The sequence below is a fragment of the Cupressus sempervirens genome, chromosome 10 (genome assembly GCF_028749045.1).
Source record: "Cupressus sempervirens isolate cs-2001-9-10 chromosome 10, ASM2874904v1, whole genome shotgun sequence".
In the NCBI taxonomy this organism is placed as follows: domain Eukaryota; kingdom Viridiplantae; phylum Streptophyta; class Pinopsida; order Cupressales; family Cupressaceae; genus Cupressus; species Cupressus sempervirens.
The window spans coordinates 525,696,212-525,715,708 of NC_143127.1; the positions used below are offsets into that span (position 1 = coordinate 525,696,212).

Below are 19,497 nucleotides of genomic sequence, written 5' to 3' on the forward strand. Positions count from 1 at the left end.
AATCGCCTTTCTTTCCTAATGGTTCTCTTCCTTTTGCCCTCCCTTATTCCATTCATTGGAATCCTATTATGCAGCACCCAAATGTGAAGGGTCATGTCGCATGGTGTGTCCAAGGGTATGGGGCCCACATTGTATTTGGAAGGGATATGACCCATAGGTTTGATGTGATGACTCAGGGTCGGTCACTTTATTACGTTAATGAATCTTATATATTAAATAAATAGTTAGTATTACTTATTATTTATATACATATATTTGTTTATTTAGTATCTAATAACCAAATAATTTATTACAAGTAGAAAATATCATAATTGAGTTATCATTTCATTCCTTAATCAATTGTAATTTAATATCAAATTCCATTATTAGGGGGGATATTACAAACTTGCACAAACACGGATGTAGCATCTGAACACATCCATGAACACTAATCTAAGCCCGCATAGCTTAACTCGCTATACCCAAACCTTGTTGATCAAATCTGTCTCTATGATGTACTGCAACTCTATCTGTCACATACCAAAACACATGTGTTGACATCAATGACAAACCAAGCCATGAATGCAATACATAAGCAATCAATCCAAGTGCCAACTACTCAACAATCTCCTCCTTTTGGTATATACTCAACAATCTCCCCAACATGCTAACAATCTGATTATTTCAAATTACTCGATAGAAATGTTGTCATCAAGTATGCAGATGATAAAGAGAAGGAGGTAGATGAGCTTTGTCATCAATTGAGTAGGATACTTTATTCATTATACAAGGCTAACAATCAGATTTCTATTGCAGCCACTCACCAAGAGGACAATCTTAATTCCAAAACCAAGGAGATCATACAGATTGTTGAAGGAATCAACACCCTGATGGAAGTATTGTCATTGATGTAAAAGGAGTTCATGGGCATGTACCAAACTACTTGTAATAACATCATCAATGTCAAAGGTTTGAAAATACAAGAAGCCAAAGATATGATATCTGAACAAGTTTCAGATTTACAGAGCAACCAATAGCACATTAAGAATAATAAAAAGGCTCCATGACTATATGACTACATAAAGTTAGAAGTATAGCAATGATAGAAGCAATGGTGATCTGTGTATGCAGACAAATATGCCAGTATGCAGGCAGAAAGGCAACAAAGTAATGAAATCCAATTAAAAGATGATGATTATTAAAAATGCCTGAATAACACAAAAAAGAAACATATATCAATCTGATTTAAAGGCAATTGACTGAAGCAAACTACAAAGTGAATGACCAAGACAAAGTTTGATATTTTGGAGGAAAATGGCAGAGATGAATGATTGGCTATGATCAACATAAAAGAGGCACTAACAGCATATACACTAGTACAAGCAGGAAATGACATCTATACAAGAGACCAGCAACTTAATTAAATAGAAGAAGATTATTATTTTTGCCAACTATTTGAGTAAAATGAAGGCATCGATAATAACAGAAAGCATAACTGATACGCAGATTATTAAGCCCGAGAATTCATGGGTCTGAAGCTATTTGACACAAAAGGCAACAAAACTGTTAAGCATGATACATATATTGAATGCAGAAAAGAGATTATATAATATGTGCAATAAACAGAAAGAAGTCAACAATGGTGATTTATATAAAAATGTTAAGTCAAACAGGACAGCTACCACAGATATAAATGCAGCGATAATTATACTTGGTTAGAAGCAATTATTGCAGACATCTATGGAAAAGCCAGTCATAGACCAAGAATCGTGGTTGCACTAAATCTCTAAATAAACAACCACCGTGGATTATAGCAGCTATGGAATACATACAGTGATAAGGATGAATAGAAGTCAGATTTGGAAACAAAATCCATAACGCTAAGAAGTTAAAAGAACCATACAAGTCAATTATAATCTCTAGAAGATTTGACATCTTTATTTGCCGTGTTCAAATAATAAGGCAAGTCAGCAATGTAGCCCGATAAATCATGAAGGACAAGAATAATATATTGAAAGCATGGTCAGTGTAAATCAATAATACCAAATTGCAGCAGCATATGGTTGTTGTCGAATCAATGAAAATTCTTCAAAGCATTGAAGACCAATATTATCAATTATTAGAAAGATTATCTCACAACGATAGTTTGCATATGAACAACGAAGTGAGGAAGTCCGATACTATATGAGCAGCAGAACTGACGTAAACTACAATGAAGGATGGTCAAAAATGAGTTATGCTAACACAAGGTGAACACCATCAAACATATGCCATGACTGAAATTTGACAGCAACATACCAAGTATTCCAATCATCACATTAAAAGATTGAAACATATATGGAAAAGCAAGGCATATAAATACAAACCACGATAGTTAATATGAAGTGATATTAAATGATTCAGACATATACTCCATAACAATAGCGGCAAATATACTATAAGGATTTATCAAGCCAAAGAGTTTGTGTGCCCTTGATCTCTGCAGATGCTACAGCAAGTTGGAAGAAGTGATGTTAGAGGCAATCGAGTGACAAACCATACGTCATGAGACATAAGGAGTTTGAAATTGAAACAATCTAATATGGCAAAATGATTAAAAGGTTGTACAAACGTCTGTATGCACAGAGCGTTTGAGATCAAGCCAGGCGTATAACATTTGATTGTTTAATCGAGATAATGTTTTAAGACATAAAACGTTCTACAGCAGCAAATAAAGGTTGGTATCATAGTTACACCACCCTGGGGGACGGGGGAACGGCGAAATGGGGGGACAAGTTTTTGGGACGGGGGGACAGAGGGGCCTTAATTTGGGGACGGTGGGGGGACGGCGGCAGGGGACAAGAGGGGTGTATATATCTATGCATATGGTATTTAAAAATGTTAGTTATGAAAATTAGTATTGCAATATAGGATGTAAAGATGTAAAAGAGTGAATACTTGAAACATTGCATTGAATTGGAACATCGAACATTAAACATAAATAGTTGAATTTGCAAATAGTGAATAGCAGGATGTCCCCCATCCTCGGTGGAGATGGTGGAATCTAGTGGCACCGCTGGGGACGGGGAGACAGAGTCCCCAAGTCTCCGGTGCGTTGAAGTCTCCGAGACGTCGGGTAAAAAGGGGGGGGATGCGTCCCATGTTACTATGGTTGGTATTAAAAATAAACGTGTGATGAATTCTAAGAAGATGCAATTAAAATCAATATAGACTTTCTAAATACTTTTGAAGAATTACACCAAGAGAGGTTTATTTATTAAATAAGTGATTAAAGAAAATAATAATAAATCACATTTTAAAGGAAGAGATATGTCTATTTGAAGAGACACGATTCTTGGAGATGAAAGAAATATATATATAGGTAAAGATGTGAAGTAAATAAAAGAAGTGAGTGTGTAGAAATAAATATGAGAAATCAGAAGTAAGTCAGCGGTAAGAGGAATCTGAGAATACATTTCAAAATTTATAAGGAATAATTGATGTGAATAAAAGATTAAAAATATATATATATATATGTTTGTAAGAATAAAGGCGGACTTGGGGAAGATAAAATCTACAAAAGAAAAAGAGGTGTGTGTATATAGTTAAAGAATTGATGCTAATATAAATGTCAGATTGATAAAGAGAAACTAGCTAGGTAGGAATCTCTCATCCTAGAAACTAATCTTCCCAAGAGGGTTTGTGTCCTCAAGAGGCTAAGATGGATCAAATTCAACTCAACAACCACGAATGCTCTTTTATAACCTTATAAACATCCCTCTATTTTCATATTTCCCTTTTTTTAATTCTTCACTTTATCTTGGGAAATAATAAAACTGGCCCTCCTATATTTTCTCATTGACATAAAAGGAGGTCGCTTTTGGACAGGGAAAGTAATTATTTTATGACATTATTTTAATTATTTAATTATATTTCTAGGCCAGACAAAAAGGGGACACTACATATTGTAAATGACTCATCTCACTGTTGCAATTGTTTATTACAGCCAGAAATTATAATATCACTGTCACCAGCAGTTTCATTAGTCTTATTTTTAAGGATTAATGTTATAAACTGAAAACTTTGCAGTTACAGATCAAATATTATTCAAATCTAGCATGCAAACTGTCCGACAAATTGTCCATTTGGAAAAATGAAAAGAAGGCCAAAAATAATTGCAGGATTTTACACTTCTGGACAACTGAAAGGTAGCACTCCTTGCAACCTAATTTTAGAGTTTGTTGGGTAATGGATCTCATGAAGCTATTGTTTGGTTGTTATTTTATGTACCTCCATTCATTCAAAGGATAATCTATCTTCACCTTTGCAGCTGCTGGTTGGATGCTTTTTCCCACTGTTTGTTAAAGATTGCCCTTTTCATGTTAAAGAACAAGGTAACTCACCAATAAGGATCAAATCCTATTTACTAAGAGTGATTAAAACAAATCTGAAAAACTAAAACCTGCAAACAATTAAATGTAGAAATAATAAATTGAAATCAATAATGAGCAGTTGTCTCAACAAATTAGAATATCTAGTTTTACTGGAAAGGAATGAAGGTAGGGCCTTGACCAAAAACAATCAAATAATATCCTAGTAATGGTAACTTGAAGATAAAACTACCTTACTGACATCATTTTGTATGATATCGTTTTAAATACTGAGTAATAATTATTATATTACTTATACTGTCAAGATTTTAAGAGTTGTTGTAATGATTGTTTGCTCATTAATGATGATGTCTGCATGAGATGGAACTTTTAACATGATGAATTTTCCACAGTCCATGATATCAATATGCATTGATTTCTGGATTTGACTGTGTAACATTTTTATAAGCATTAGCATTTAGCTATGAAGTCTGGTTTGCCTGCCTGGAACCCTGGCTCAGACAAGGCTCGAACTGGTTCTTGGATGGGGTCGGGTTTGCAAAAATGTTATTGGCATGTTTGTGAATCAACTAATGAATTTGATAAAGAAGAAAAAGAAGATGATGAAGATTTAGATAATCATTAGATGATTGAAAGTATACAAATCGAATTGTTGAAAGTCAAAACAATGATAATTGCGCTCAATATTCATATTTTAATATATTGATGTTGATATGATGCTATGATTACAAGTTTATAGTGTTTTTGTCATTTTTTATGATACTATCTGGCATACTAATCTTAATTCATGCTTCTAGGTTGCATACATATGTGTGTGTGTGTGTAAATTATATACGTACACACACACACACACACATAAAATTTCCACATGTTTATATACTAACGAACCCAATCCCCATTCAGAGATTTTGATGTACTAGGAAACCAATTCTTTGAACCTGAACTTGAACCCAACCAAGCAACTTAGACATTCAAGATGACACGCCATGATCCATCATCACGATGAGATAGAACTTGAAAAGAGAATGCGAAAAAATCGGTACCAAACTAGGATGGCTAAATTAAGATGTACCTTATCCTATCTGGGAATCACAATTGTGGAGCATGTCACAAGAATGTCATTATTACTTCAAGCAAAATATCTAGATGCCCTTAAGATTAAATTGTTTAAAGAAGCGTAACTTTAGACATTGTCCAAAGATAAGAGACCAGTGAAACATATTATTCTAAGCATAGATGAACATAGATAAGGCGACTTATCATTAACTGAATATTCTTGCAGAAGACATCACAAAAAATGTGCCACTCTGCAAAAATATGCTAAGCAAGCAAAAATCAACATTACAAATGCTCAACATATTACATTAAAAAATATTGACACAAGAATATAATTTGTAGTCAAGATGAATAAAGAGAATGTAACGATTGTAATGAATAACTCAGACCATTCATCAAAAATGAAGCAATACTTGAATTGAGGTAGCCCCAAAAAGATTATCAAGAATACATTTGAAAATCATGCAAGCAGCAACAAGGCAAACACTTCTTGATGACAAAATTAACAAACAATTGTTGCCAATGGTCAATTAAGACCATGAATCTATAATCAACCAAAACTATACAATAAAGTTGGTCCATTTAGACCAAATGTTGATACCATCAGGTCCTAACATATCAATTAGCTTTCTTTCTAGCCGAAAACGTAAACCATTAGTAGATGACGCTTCCTCCTGTACTGAGTATCATGTATCACTAGTTGAGTTTGTAAAAGGAAAAAGAGTCAAAGATGTTAGTTTAGGATTTTATTTCCTAGTTGGTTAATTATTTTTCCTATTTCTAGGAATTTCCTACACTTCTAATTAAGCTTTCTTAGGATTAATAAAATGAGTATTAGGGGGTTTAGGGGGATCTGGTTCAATTGGCGAGGGCTTCCTATGGTAAAGCATAAGGTCATGAGGTCCAATGTCCTCCTAGCCCATGTGACCAAGAAGACATGGCGTGCCACCACCACCAATTACTTTAAAAAGTTTACCAAGCGCACTATAGTTTATAGCCTATAGGGGATGCTATATCCGATTCCTATAATCTTAAAAAAGTGAGTTAGTGAATGGGTGCAAGTTGTTGGCATCTTCCATGAGAGTTATATTTGCCTAGTTTAGGCTATAGCGGTGGACTCTTCTATTGGTCGTTTTTGCCACCTCTCTCATCCCTTTTTATATTCTATTGCATTGTAATTGTACTCTACACTTATAAGATGGTGTTCATATAATTTCATGTACTTCAACATTTGAGAGCCTTTAAAATGTGTATAAAAATGCTAATGAAGCTTTAAAACATCATATTCAAGATTAACGAGAAGACCTAAAGTATAATAATTATACATCTATGAATGAATTTCATGATAGTTTTAATTATCTTTATTGTCAATTAATAATTTTAGTAAATAAATTCAAACCTCTAAGATTGATTTGTATTATTCTTAAGAGGTGAATTCCAAGGCCCTTCCAACAATTTTATCACTAACGACAATAATCAACTTGATCTTTCCTCTTTAGCCATGGAATCAATTTTTGAATACTTTTGCAATTTATTTCAATAAGAAGCAAGACACATTCAAAAAAGTGGTCCCAAGCAAACAAAATCAACATAATCATCATGAACCCAAAACCTCTTGTAGTAACGGTCAAAGAAGTCTTATTGAAACACGTAGCTTCAGTTCAAACAAATAGCTTTGATCATATGAGAATGTACTCATGTATATATACATGTCAATATGATTTGAATATCAATATGTATATATGCATGAATATAATCTGCATTTTTCATGGTGATCGCAGCATTCAGAATCGACTGTGCATATAATTATTGTGTTTATATCTAAGAATGATCTCAGTAATGATCATAATTAGTCTGGTCATTATCGATTGCTTTGGACTTAGTTAAATCTTGACTAGTTTTCGTTATAACTAATCAACGGGTGTGACCATACCGCCGATCGGGTGTATCAGTGAATGGTCATATCTCCATTTGGAGACATGCCCATTCACCCATACACCTGACCACCTTTGTATACATATTGTATGCCGACCAATATTGCAAGCATCGAAATTGATTAATGCGAGAAAATCAGACGTAGTACAGCCATCAAATTGGAAAGAACTTTTATCTCATATTTGCATTGAAATATACATATTGTGGAGCACATCAGATCCTTCATTTGCAAAGATTGTACCTAAAATAATAAACATATATTCTTCAGCACTGTCAGAGAAATCTGTAATAAACTTTACATGGTATCAAAGCAAGGCTAAGGAGAGATCGCATTAAGTTTATAAGGATCAGATTTCACTTTAAATTAACAGTCTATTCTCTCTACAAAGATGACAAACGTATTGAGATTCGAACATCACCTTGCAAGTGTTGAGAACTTTGAATCTTCGAAACTTTGGATAATAATGTTGCTAAAAGAAAACAAATTTGGAATCTTTTGTAAGAGAGGACAAAAAGGAACCTAAAGATGATCCTAAGAAATTAGAATGGATAGAGAAAAATGAAAAGGCCATGAAGAGAATTGTGGATGTTGTTCGAGACCACATAGTACCTATTGTGGCAAAACATACAACAGTATATCGTATGTTTCGAGCTCTTGAAAATTCATTCACAATCAATAATACAGGCAAAAAACTTGCTCTTAAAAGGAAAATGAATAATGTTAGCATGAATAAAGGAGAAACCATAAATGCTTTCTTTATGAGAATCACATATTTGAGAGACCAATTATCTACACTTGGTTATGAGATTGACAATCAAGAATTATCCTTAATAGCATTAGGAGGACTTCCAAACTCCTAGGAATCTTTTGTACAAGGTATAAGTATTAGGTCTAAAATCCTAAAACTAGATCACTTAAGATCAGATTGTCTTCAAGAAGAATCAAGATTAATGATTAAGGGAAAACACAAAACCTCAGATGAAGACGTTCAAGTTCTTAATATAAACTCTCATAAGAAGGGAAAGAAGAAGAAGAACAAAAGGAAAAGAAACTTTCATGGAAAAGGACAATCTAAACAGAAGAAAGATGTGTCCGAAATTCAATGTTTTAGATGTGATCTATTTGGACATTACAATAAATCGTCCTGATCAAGCTAAATCTCAAGCATCTTTTGCAAAATCTGATAAATCAAATGAAGGACATGAATCTGAGAAATATGCCTTCTATTCAGCATTGTCCATCTAGATTTCAACCAATCTAATACATGGATAGTTGATAGCAGATCTTCAAGAAACATCACTCGATATCAGGATAACCTAGAAAGCATGCAAATAGAAACAAATTAAGAAGTCACAATTGGTGATGATTCTGCACATTTCACAAAAGGAATTGAGACCTACACCATAAAATTAAAAGCTGGAGTTCTTTATGTACCAGGTATTAAGGGGAATTTAATATCTATATCTGCACTTAAAGATAATGGTTATAGAATTGCATTTATAAGAGGCAAAGTACTAGCTGGCCTAATAAGTTAACCATAAAGAAGGCTCTAACAATAGGAGTACAACAAGGACTTTTATATGAGCTATGCACTAAGACAAACCTTGCACTTGTACATGAGACCTCAAATTCAAATGAAATATGGCATAGAAGATTAAGCCATATCAACTTCCGTGCCCTAACATCAATGGAGAAGTTAGTAACCGGAATGCCCAAATTAAGCTATATTCACAATGAATCATGTAAAGGTTGTGCCCTAGGGGAAAACACTAAAAACCCATTTCCTCATAGTTTGAGCAAAACTAAAGATGTGTTGGAACTAGTACATTCTGATCTATGTGGACCCATGTCTATGCCCTCTATAAGAGGGTTCTTGTACTATGTGATATTTGTTGATGATTTTTCAAGGAAGACATGGATATACTTCCTTAAGTGCAAAGAATCTGAAGAGATTCTCTCTAATTTAAAGAATTCAAAACAATCACTAAGAACTCCTCTGGCAAGAACATTAAAGTTTTGAAAACAGATAATGGGAAAGAGTATACTTCGGAAATATTTAAAGAGTTCTGCAAACTCACTGGGATTAAGAGGGAGTTCACAGTCCCCTACAATCCTCAACAAAATGGAGTTGCTGAAAGGAAGAACAGAACTATTGTAGAAGCTGCTAGGGCTATGATTTTTTATCAGAACTTGAGTATGTCTTTCTAGGTTGAAGCATCTAACACAGCAGTCTATATTCAGAATACATGTCCACACTCATATTTGGACAATAAGTCCCCTAAAGAAGCATTTTCTAGAAAAAAACCTGACATCAATGACTTAAAGATATTTGGATGTCTTGTGTATGTTCATGTACCTAAGGAAAAGAGGACAAAGTTAGAACCTTCCAGAAGAAAGGATACAGAATCTGCATACCTGGACAAAAACAAATAGAACTAAGCAGAGATGTCATTTTTGAGGAAGACATTGCTTTCAGAAGAGCCAAGACTTTTGATGAATTAGATACATTTGATGAATCTCAAGAAGAGGCTCTTGCTCCTGAGATTCAGAGGGATTACCCTAAAGAGACTTCAAATGAAATTGAGATCCATCCTAAGACTCAAGAAGAGAGTCTTGATCATTCTAAAAGACCACTTTGGGCAAGAAAAAATATACAAGGAGGTGGATTTGCAGCACCTTCAGGAACTTTTTGAGAAAGCAAGAGACCTAGAAAATTGACCTACAATGCTTTCATGTATGAGAGTCCAAACCTTGAACCTTCAAGTACTTCTGAAGCACTTAAACATCAAGCTTGGAAAGATGCCATGGTGGAAGAATATCAGTCTATACTAAAAAATGATGTTTGGTACATAGTTCCTAGACCTAAGGGAAAATTTGTGGTCTTCAAAATGGCTCTTCAATGTTAAGTATGTTAAAGATGGCATCATTGAAAAACATAAAGCTCGTTTTGTGGTTAGAGGTTTTTCTCAAAAGGAAGGAATCGACTTTGAAAAAACTTTTGCACCAGTTGCCAAGTACACCTTTGTTAGAGCTGTAATACCCATTGCAGCAGCCAAAGGTTGGAAAATCCATCAAATGGATGTAAAAATTGCTTTTCTTAATGGAAAAATCGAGGAAGAAGTATACCTAGAACAACCAGAAGGGTTTGTGACACATGATGTTGCCTCTCATGTATGTAAATTGAAGAAGGCTCTATATGGACTCAAACAGGCTCCCCGAGCTTGGTATGAAAGGATTGACAAATACCTTTTGAGTCTTGGATTCACCAAGAATGTGGCTGATCCAAATCTTTACTTCAAGGTAACTAGAGGTGATATGCTAATTCTAATTCTTTATGTTGATGACCTTCTAATTACAAGGGAAGAACATCTCATTAATCAACATAAAAAAAAAAATTAGCTTCTGCATTTGAAACGAAGGACTTCAGAATTCTTCATTATTTTCTTGGATTGGAAGTTCGTTAGAAGTTTTTGAATATCTTTCTACACCAAAAGAAGTATATTGTTGATATTTTGAAAAGATTTGGAATGTGGGACTATCGACCTATGTCTACACCTATGGAAACCAACTTACACAAGCTAAAAGAAGCAAGTGTTGAATCCAAACTAGTTGATCCTACTTTATACAGAAAGATAATTGGGTCCCTAATGTATCTTGTAAATACTCGGCCTAACATCTGCTATGCTGTGAATGCATTGAGTCGATTCATGTGTGAACCTCGTGAGATTCATCTTGTTGCTTTGAAGTATATGTTAAGGTATCTCCAAGGTACTATTGGGTATGAACTTAAGTATGACACTACCAACTTGGAGTTATATGGATATACTGATTCTGATTGGGCCAGAAGTGTGAAAGACCGGAAAAGCACATTAGGATGTTTTAGCTTAGGATCAACTGTGATTTCTTGGATCTGCAGAAAGCACACTTCTGTTGCTCAAAGTTCTATTAATGCAGAGTATATTGCAGCAACAATGGAGCTGGAGAAGCAGTGTGGCTTCAGAAGTTGCTTTCTAATTCGTTTGGTGAGCCTATGAAACCTACCACTATTCACTGCGATAACCAAAGTTGTATCAAGTTATCCGTGAATCCGGTATTTCATGACAGATCCAAGCATATAGAAATTCCTTTCCACTATGTAAAAGACTTGGTGGAAAGAAGGGCTATTCAATTGGAATATACAATGCAGGTGATCAAACAGCTGACATTCTTACCAAGGCACTTTCTAAAGTGAAGGTTGATCATTTCAAAAAGAAATTTGGCTTGGTTGAAATGTAAGTTAACGAGATTGAGTCTTAAACCTTGTAAATTTGTTTTATTTAATAAAGATGTTTAAAGTGTAAACTCTTTTGTCATATGTGTGACTCTATGACTCATGGACCTACCCTATGTTCAGTATTAAAAGGAGACAATCTTTTATATTGAAATGTTGACTCTAATAATATAAGGTGACGACTTTAAATTATTAGATTACTATTATGATGAATGTCATGTGACTTGATATTCTTGAAAATCATTATAGTTGAAAGAGCATATTGATGGATATCATGTGACTTGATATCTATTGAAGATCAATATGTTTAACTCATGGTGGATATTATGTGACTTAATATCTATGGATATACCATGGAGGATATCATAAGACTTGATATTTGTGTACACACAAAATTGAAAGAATATCATGAGACTTGATTTTCTTAAAATATCTGGAGGATATTACTTCTTATAATGAGAAGAATGCATATGCACTTTGTCTTCCCTGGCTAAGAGGGAGTGTTGAAACATGTAGCTTTGGTTCAAACAAATAACTCTGATCATATGAGAATATACTCATGTATCTATACATCTCGATATGATTTGAATATCGATATGTATATATGCATGAATATAATCTGCATTTTTCATGGTGATCGCAGCATTCAGAACCAACTGTGCATATAATTACTGTGTTTATATCTGAGAATGATCTCAGTAATGATCGTAATTATTCTGGTCATTATCGATTGCTTTGGACTTAGTTAAGTCCTGAAATCATTAGTTTTTGTTATGACTAATCAACGGATGTGACCATACCACAGATAAGGTGTATCAGTGAATGGTCATGTCTCCATTTGGAGACATTCCCATTCACCCATACACCCGACCACCTTTGTATACATATTGTATGCCGCCCGATATTGCAAACATCGAAATTGATTAATGTGAGCAGATCGGAGGTAGTACAGACATCAAATTGGAAGGAACTTTTATCTCATACTTGCATTGAAATATACATATTGTGGAGCACATCAGATCCTTCATTTCCAGAGATTGTACCTAAAATAATAAACATATATTCTTCAGCATTGTCAGAGAAATCTGTAATAAACTTTACAAGTCTCATTTGCAATTATTTTGGAAAGAATAATTATGGTGAATTAAACTGCTTTAAATATAAAGAGATATTCAATATAGAAAGAATGCACTGAGACTATTTTCACAATACATACAAAGGTATTAACATAATGCTACTCTAATATACAAATATTCATACATATTCATATCTATTGAGTTACCTTCAGCATTAGTAATAACAAAGGAGGTGCATAGAGAAGCACGTTCATCTTCACTGAAACTGCTCCACTAGAAATACAATATATAATAATGAGATTTCAAATTGAACAGATAAATACTTTAATCTCTTCTGTAAATGAATCCATCCCACATACCTAAACATAATCAAGCCAAGATACCAATGCTTGTACAGAAGCAAGGCAATTGCAGAGTGAACAAGAGTCACAGCTACGCAATCATTGAAGAGTCGTAAAACAAAAATTGAATGAACTCTTTTTGACAAACAAAGTAAGAAGAGAGCCCACCATGGAAGCTGCATATATGTTCCAAAAAAAATTTTAAAAATTCAGTGTCCAATTATTCTAGCATAAATAATAGAGTTTCCACTTGGTAAAAAAATTATTAGCAAAAAAATGCTTTAGAAATTGAATAAACTAAATACAGCCCACCAGAGATGTATCATCCAATTACACTCCACCAAATCAAAATATCCTAGTTCAACTTTTAAATCTTTTGAACCAAATTTACAAACTACTAGCCCTCAATTCTAGATAGAGAAAAAAAAGGATTTGCTGCTCTAGATAGGAAATTTACAAAGCAAACAATGAACCAGATCCTGATTAGAGAATATATTTCATTTCATCTTCTACGAGTGATTTGCTACTCTAGATAGGTAACAGAATTTTACAAAGCAAACTATGAGTGATTTGCTACTCTAGATAGGAAATTTCATGTCCCTTCTGACATCTCTTTGTTCAGCGAAGCTTATCTTTGTTGTTAGATGGCTCAAAAAAAATTCCAAAAGACCACCAAGACTTAACCAGATTTCACAGAGTTCAGAATGTAATTTCAGGCTATATTAGCTTGTTTATATTCTAATATTTCTTGGTGTGAGAAACAGATCTAGGAATGGTGTATCTATTAATGCATAATGCTACAGAAGTATTTATCTCAGTGTCTTTAATCAGTTTAATGTTAAAGATTACATAAACATTCATCCTCAGTAGGTCTCACTTGACAAATTAACAAGTTATCCATCTACTGGGAATTTACTTAAATAACAAATTATAAAATCCGTTTCTATAGTAAGATCTTCTTCACAGCCTGAAAAGTTGTACCAGACTGAGAGCTAGCAGACCAACCAAGGATAAGGATCTATTTGATGGATTAACGTTTAGTGACTTTCTTGCCTCATTGAAGCTTTGGCATATTCTATAAGGGGAGAGACACAAGAGAACCAAGGTTTAAAAATAAGGTGAGGGCCTAAATCAGGAAGACAATGTGGTAACAAAAGATGTATGCTAGAAGATGGGAACACATCCCTTGTGTTTGTGTGACAATAGACAAATCTAGAAGTTATCTTTGTAGTTTACAGAATGCTGTAAATGCTTGTGGATATCAAAGGAGTGTACAGCATAAATATAAATGGTCATCGCACTCTGCTTTCCTTGTTGGTCACATCTGTTCTCTCTGCAGAACTTCAATTATGCTATTTTTTAGTTCATATCAAATACAACCAAGGCCTTGTTGGAAAACATTTTCCACATCCCCACTCCACAGTATTCTCAAGTTCAACCATAAATCTTACCAGAACAAACTGGAAAACAGAAGAACAAAAGTAGCATACACTAAAACAATTTCACTCATTGGGCTCCTTAAATTTAGATTGTCAAACACCCCTCTTAATATAATGAGCCTCTTTTCACTAGGAGAAACTCAATTAATGAAGATGCAGAGACAAGTGATTTTAATCCTGAGAAGTAATTGTACTTCTGTAATCCAACTAGATACACAAGCACTGATTACTTTGTAAATGGGTCGATGTTGCAGCAACAACGAACTGCACTGTTCATGCTGCTGAAAACTTCCACTATGATAATATCATAACTAAGTTTCAATATCCATGGCAATTGATGAGTGATCAAGGAAATCACTATCTGGAGAAATCCATTCAAGCTTAGAAAAAGGAGTTCATTATAACATGTCACAAGAGCACCTTACAATATTATCGTTTTATCAAAACTTGCAACTATACAGGGAAATCACCATTTTGATTGCTTGAATTGGTACTATTTATGCAGCAGAATGACTTATTCCAAGCATTTCAATGGTTATCAAAAGCAAAAAAATAAGAAAGAAAAATAATTGAGGCAGCAGTTGAAAGTTCTGGCTCAACTGAATTAGATGAGCTTAATCTGTCAGTAAAAAAGAGGGGGTTTAGAAGAGGCAACAGAAAGTGCGGCTGATTGTAAGATTGATAAAAGTTTGCATGATATCACCCAGTTCATTGTTACATGGGATTTATGTTAACATCGAAATATTATCTATTTAATTTTATATAAGCACAAAAAAGAACAAACTACCTATTGTTGGTTTTCTCGTTCAGGTTTGGTGCATTTTTTTATTTATCTCTTGAAGCATTTCCTTCTATTAAAATCACAATGTCGTGGATAACTTCAGCAATCCCAAAATCCCTCAAAACTTGATCTGATACAACTACTCCAAAAGAGGTATATGATCACCGACAGCGGCAGTACAAGTCAGTGCCAGATTTTAAGGCTTTTAAGTCAACTGGCAAGCTCTAGGAAGATCAGGCACAAATCAACTTCCAAATAAGTCCTCAATGTTGCCAAAATCTCTAGGATTCAAGCCAAAAATCTCCTACTCAGCAAACAAGAACTCCAGATCTGACTGGGAAAGGTGCAAGAGTCAACATGGAAAAGAACTGGAGACATAAACATTCATAATGTCCAAAAGCCTCATCATACCTATTAATCCACTTTTATTTCAAAGCAGTACCTACATGTTCAAGTTTTTTACCAGTAGCGCACCCAAGTCAAAAACCCATAAGCACCTGGTGCATGTATGCACCCGGTGCGGGTGCGTTGCGCACCCGAATACCCCCTGATGGAGCCATAATTTCCGCAAAATTTAGGGCCTCCCTTTATGATGTTGGAAACTTGACAAAGTATTATCATTGATGTTTAATAAGAATGTGTGAACAAGACCGTTACTACATTGTTATCAAAACAAAACAAGAGTTGTAAAGAACCCTTGAATGGTGTGACCTTATTCAAGATTACCAACAAGCAATAAAATTATAAATTTTTTAAAATTGGCTGGAAAGAAATCGTCTGCAGTTTGATATACAGATAAAGTACACTGTGACAGAAAAATCATACGATGGATAATGAATTGGGCGCGTGTGTGCATTTCTGCGATTTGTCATTTGTGTAGTTGTTTATGAACTCCATTCTGCAAGATGATTAGTGAATCTCATTACCTTTACATAAAGGATGGCAAATTGCAGAGGTCAATCAGATGAATTTGAGCAACAATCTTTATCTCATTAAATTCTACAATGAACATTATATTTGAAAATTCTATTGTTCACGAAAAGTCTGTCCTTCACTTGGTTGGGACAGTGATTATTGCAGTAGGAATTTTGTAATTCATTGTTGTTGCCACACATGCTTCAGATGTGCAGATTAAGTGCCATTGTTTCATCAACGATTAATCTGAAGCAGCATTGACGACTGCAATGAGTATATGCACGTACAGAAACAAGTATTGATGATTCACAACAAAGGAGTAAGGAATGAAATAAAAATCAACGATATACACATCTCCAGGTGCGATGGTGATATTCAGAAATTTGAATAAGTCAAGGCAAAAATTGATTGGAATATACGCTGTTAGATACCTAAAACAATCAAATACCCTGTGCGTATCCAGAGCTACCATGTGCCGTAAAAGTTAGAAACATGTTTCAGATTATTGATGTGTGAATATACCAATCTTATCAGTCTTCGTTCGAAAGCATTACCTGTGATATTCAACTCTACAGCCTCGGATATTTTGAAGGTAGGGAAAGACGATATTGTTGGGTGTATATACATCATAACATCTATAGAGATAAAGTGCAGTGACTTCAGCAATCCGATAGCGATAAAAGGATGAAATAACGATAATGATGTTCTGGAAAGGACAAAGATGGCAGGTTACAAACATAAAGAGATGAAGATTGAACATCAACAAAAGATAAGCATCGATCAATTGAATTAACCACAGGTCAAATACGAGGAGGACCCGATGGTAGAAGATTAATTTTGTGTCACAAATAGCATGAAACATGTGCCAGATTTCGTCTTCATTGAAGAGTTTCACATCCTACACGTTTTTTGTTGCCTGACACTACGATTAAAATCTCAGAGGAACTACTCTCCAGAATCGCATGAACAATGGACCTGTCTTATTCATTATTAATCTTATGTGTTTGATGCAGGTCTGTGATGCGTTTATGGGAGCTTGCTTATGCGATAGGAGTTCATTTGTGATGCTGTTAAAGACTTGGAGCATTTGCGAAAGAGGAATGACTGTATTAAATCAGTCTCAAACCACCAAAGGCCACTCTCAGGATATACGCAGAAGGATGAGGAAATCTAAAGTTTGAAAAGGCGCCCACGGGAGTGAAGGAAATGGTTTCTGACTTTGTAAGCCATAGAAAAGATTAACCATTGATTAGTATTCAATGTAATTCAAATCATAAATATTGATTAGTTTTAATGAAGAGGTGCAAGGTTTGGAAATATAACCGACACCCTTCAGCCATTTATAAATATGTGATGAAAAAGCAGACAGAAGCGCCATTGAATATACTTTCAAAAGGCTCTTGACATTTCTGAACCATATATATTATTAAATTTCTCTTCTGAAAAGGACTGAAGTTGAACTAAGCTCCTGGATGTTGAGACTATTGAGCATACATTTCAAATACTGTAAGAAACTGTGTTGAGTGGAGCATCAACATTCGGATGTCTTCAACATGAAATTTTCTGCAGTATACTCAGTAAGAATTTTATTTGCTCTAGAGTTAAATATTATATAGTTCGTCCTTTGTGATCATTTTTTATTCTTTATCTATTTACAATTTATTATCAGGATAAGTAGATCAAATTATTCGCTGCTATTTAATTCTGACAAATACAAATATTGTGAAATATTATTGTTTTCTTTATTTGTATCTATTTTGTCCATACAAGGGTTAAAACATCATAGACTGGTTTAAATACGCATAAAACGAAACAATTTGATGCATCATGATAGCTGAATTGTTTATAGATACAATATACCTAATATCATAAAGTTGTATGTGAGAACGTATACTTTTGCCTCTATTGGCCATTTAAATTTCGGCACTGATCATTAAAACCATTCATATTTCTCAATCTATATATATGCTGGCAATTTTCTAATCTTTTTCTTTGAAGGGTTTGATATTTATTCGTTTTAGTAATTAATTTTCAAATTTTCTTTCAGCAATTCACAACTCTACTAAAGTAATCAAAATAAGAAGATTAATATTCACCATTCGCAATCCAGAAGTTTTCCTTAGAATCTTGCCATTTAAGGAGATTGTCTTTACGTTATATCTATTCGCTATAAAACCTCTTGGATCCAAGTTTTGTTGTCCAAGATCAGGTGTACAGGTCTTGGTTTTGTGAAGCCAAAAGTGCAGAGGATCTAAATCAAATTGATTAATCCTATCAAGTTGGCCACAACCGATTAGACATCCCAGCGTCGAGCAGGCAAGGTTCGTAGGATTCCTAGCATAGATGGCCCTCTATCTTCTAAGTTTGGTGGTTTCAAAATCTAACTTGGAGGAAAATGCCTTATTTGAATGGTTCAAGAATTTTGTTTACTAATACAATTGGTTGATTTGTCATGACGTCACATTGGTTTCCCACGCCTTACTCTGCCTTTGCACGATTGCAATGGATCAGGCGTAAGATAAGAGTCACTCATGTCTTGGTCACAAGTGGGGCTTCTTCATAATCAGCCCTCTATCTATGATTATTATGCTTGCTTTGATCGCATTCATTTACACCTACACACAACTCATCAACTACCATATATTGGTGTGAATTTCACCATTTTAGGGTTTCTTCTTCAAGTTAAGAATTCGTAGTGGTGGGCCCTTTGTTTTCAGCTGCAAGCATATTATTAAATATAGGAAGTCCGTAAAACAAAATAAAAATAAAAATTAGCAGCCTATATTTTATACAAAATTATGTAATTTGAAACTCTTCAAACGGGGTGTTAATTTTTCTTCCTTCTTTAATACAAAATTGGAAAACCAAAATCAAACCTCAACTCGAGGAGGAAGTTCATGATGTGGTGAATGGAACAACACAACACAAGACAATTGTTAATGAACAAAAGCAATTTGAACAAGTCAATAGAAGGGAAAAATTAGCCATTTTGTTAAGTGTCCCTGATGAAGATTAGCCCCTTATACGTGACTCGTTGATAGCCAAAAATACATGGGACAAGCTCAAGTTGATGTATCAGGCAAAGAATCAATATCAAATCCTCCAAAGTCAACTACATGGCTTTAATATGAAGAATGGAGAACAGTTCAAACCCATTCCCAAAGGATTGCTGAGTTCACAGCTTCCCTACAAGCACTAGGAATAACAACTGATGATGCATTATCGGTGCCTATTGATCTATGGGCATTACCTTCTAAATAATAAAGTCTTTGTGACAACTTTGAATGTCATTGAGGCAACACCCACTTTTGAGAAGCTACGAGATCTCATTCAA

The 19,497-nt window shown here is 34.3% G+C and overlaps 1 protein-coding gene across 2 annotated transcripts in view; it reads right to left on the reverse strand.

The window, feature by feature from the left end:
- ALG3 (asparagine-linked glycosylation 3) overlaps positions 1-19,497 on the reverse strand; it is a 178,727-nt gene that overhangs the window by 110,213 nt on the left and 49,017 nt on the right. For both annotated transcript variants that reach the window (XM_089806855.1, XM_089806856.1), the window contains exons 5-6: positions 13,047-13,204; positions 12,894-12,960 (exon numbers count right to left, since the gene is read on the reverse strand). In XM_089806855.1, coding sequence (XP_089662981.1) covers positions 12,894-12,960; positions 13,047-13,204 — 225 coding nt within the window. The remainder of the gene's footprint in view (positions 1-12,893; positions 12,961-13,046; positions 13,205-19,497) is intronic.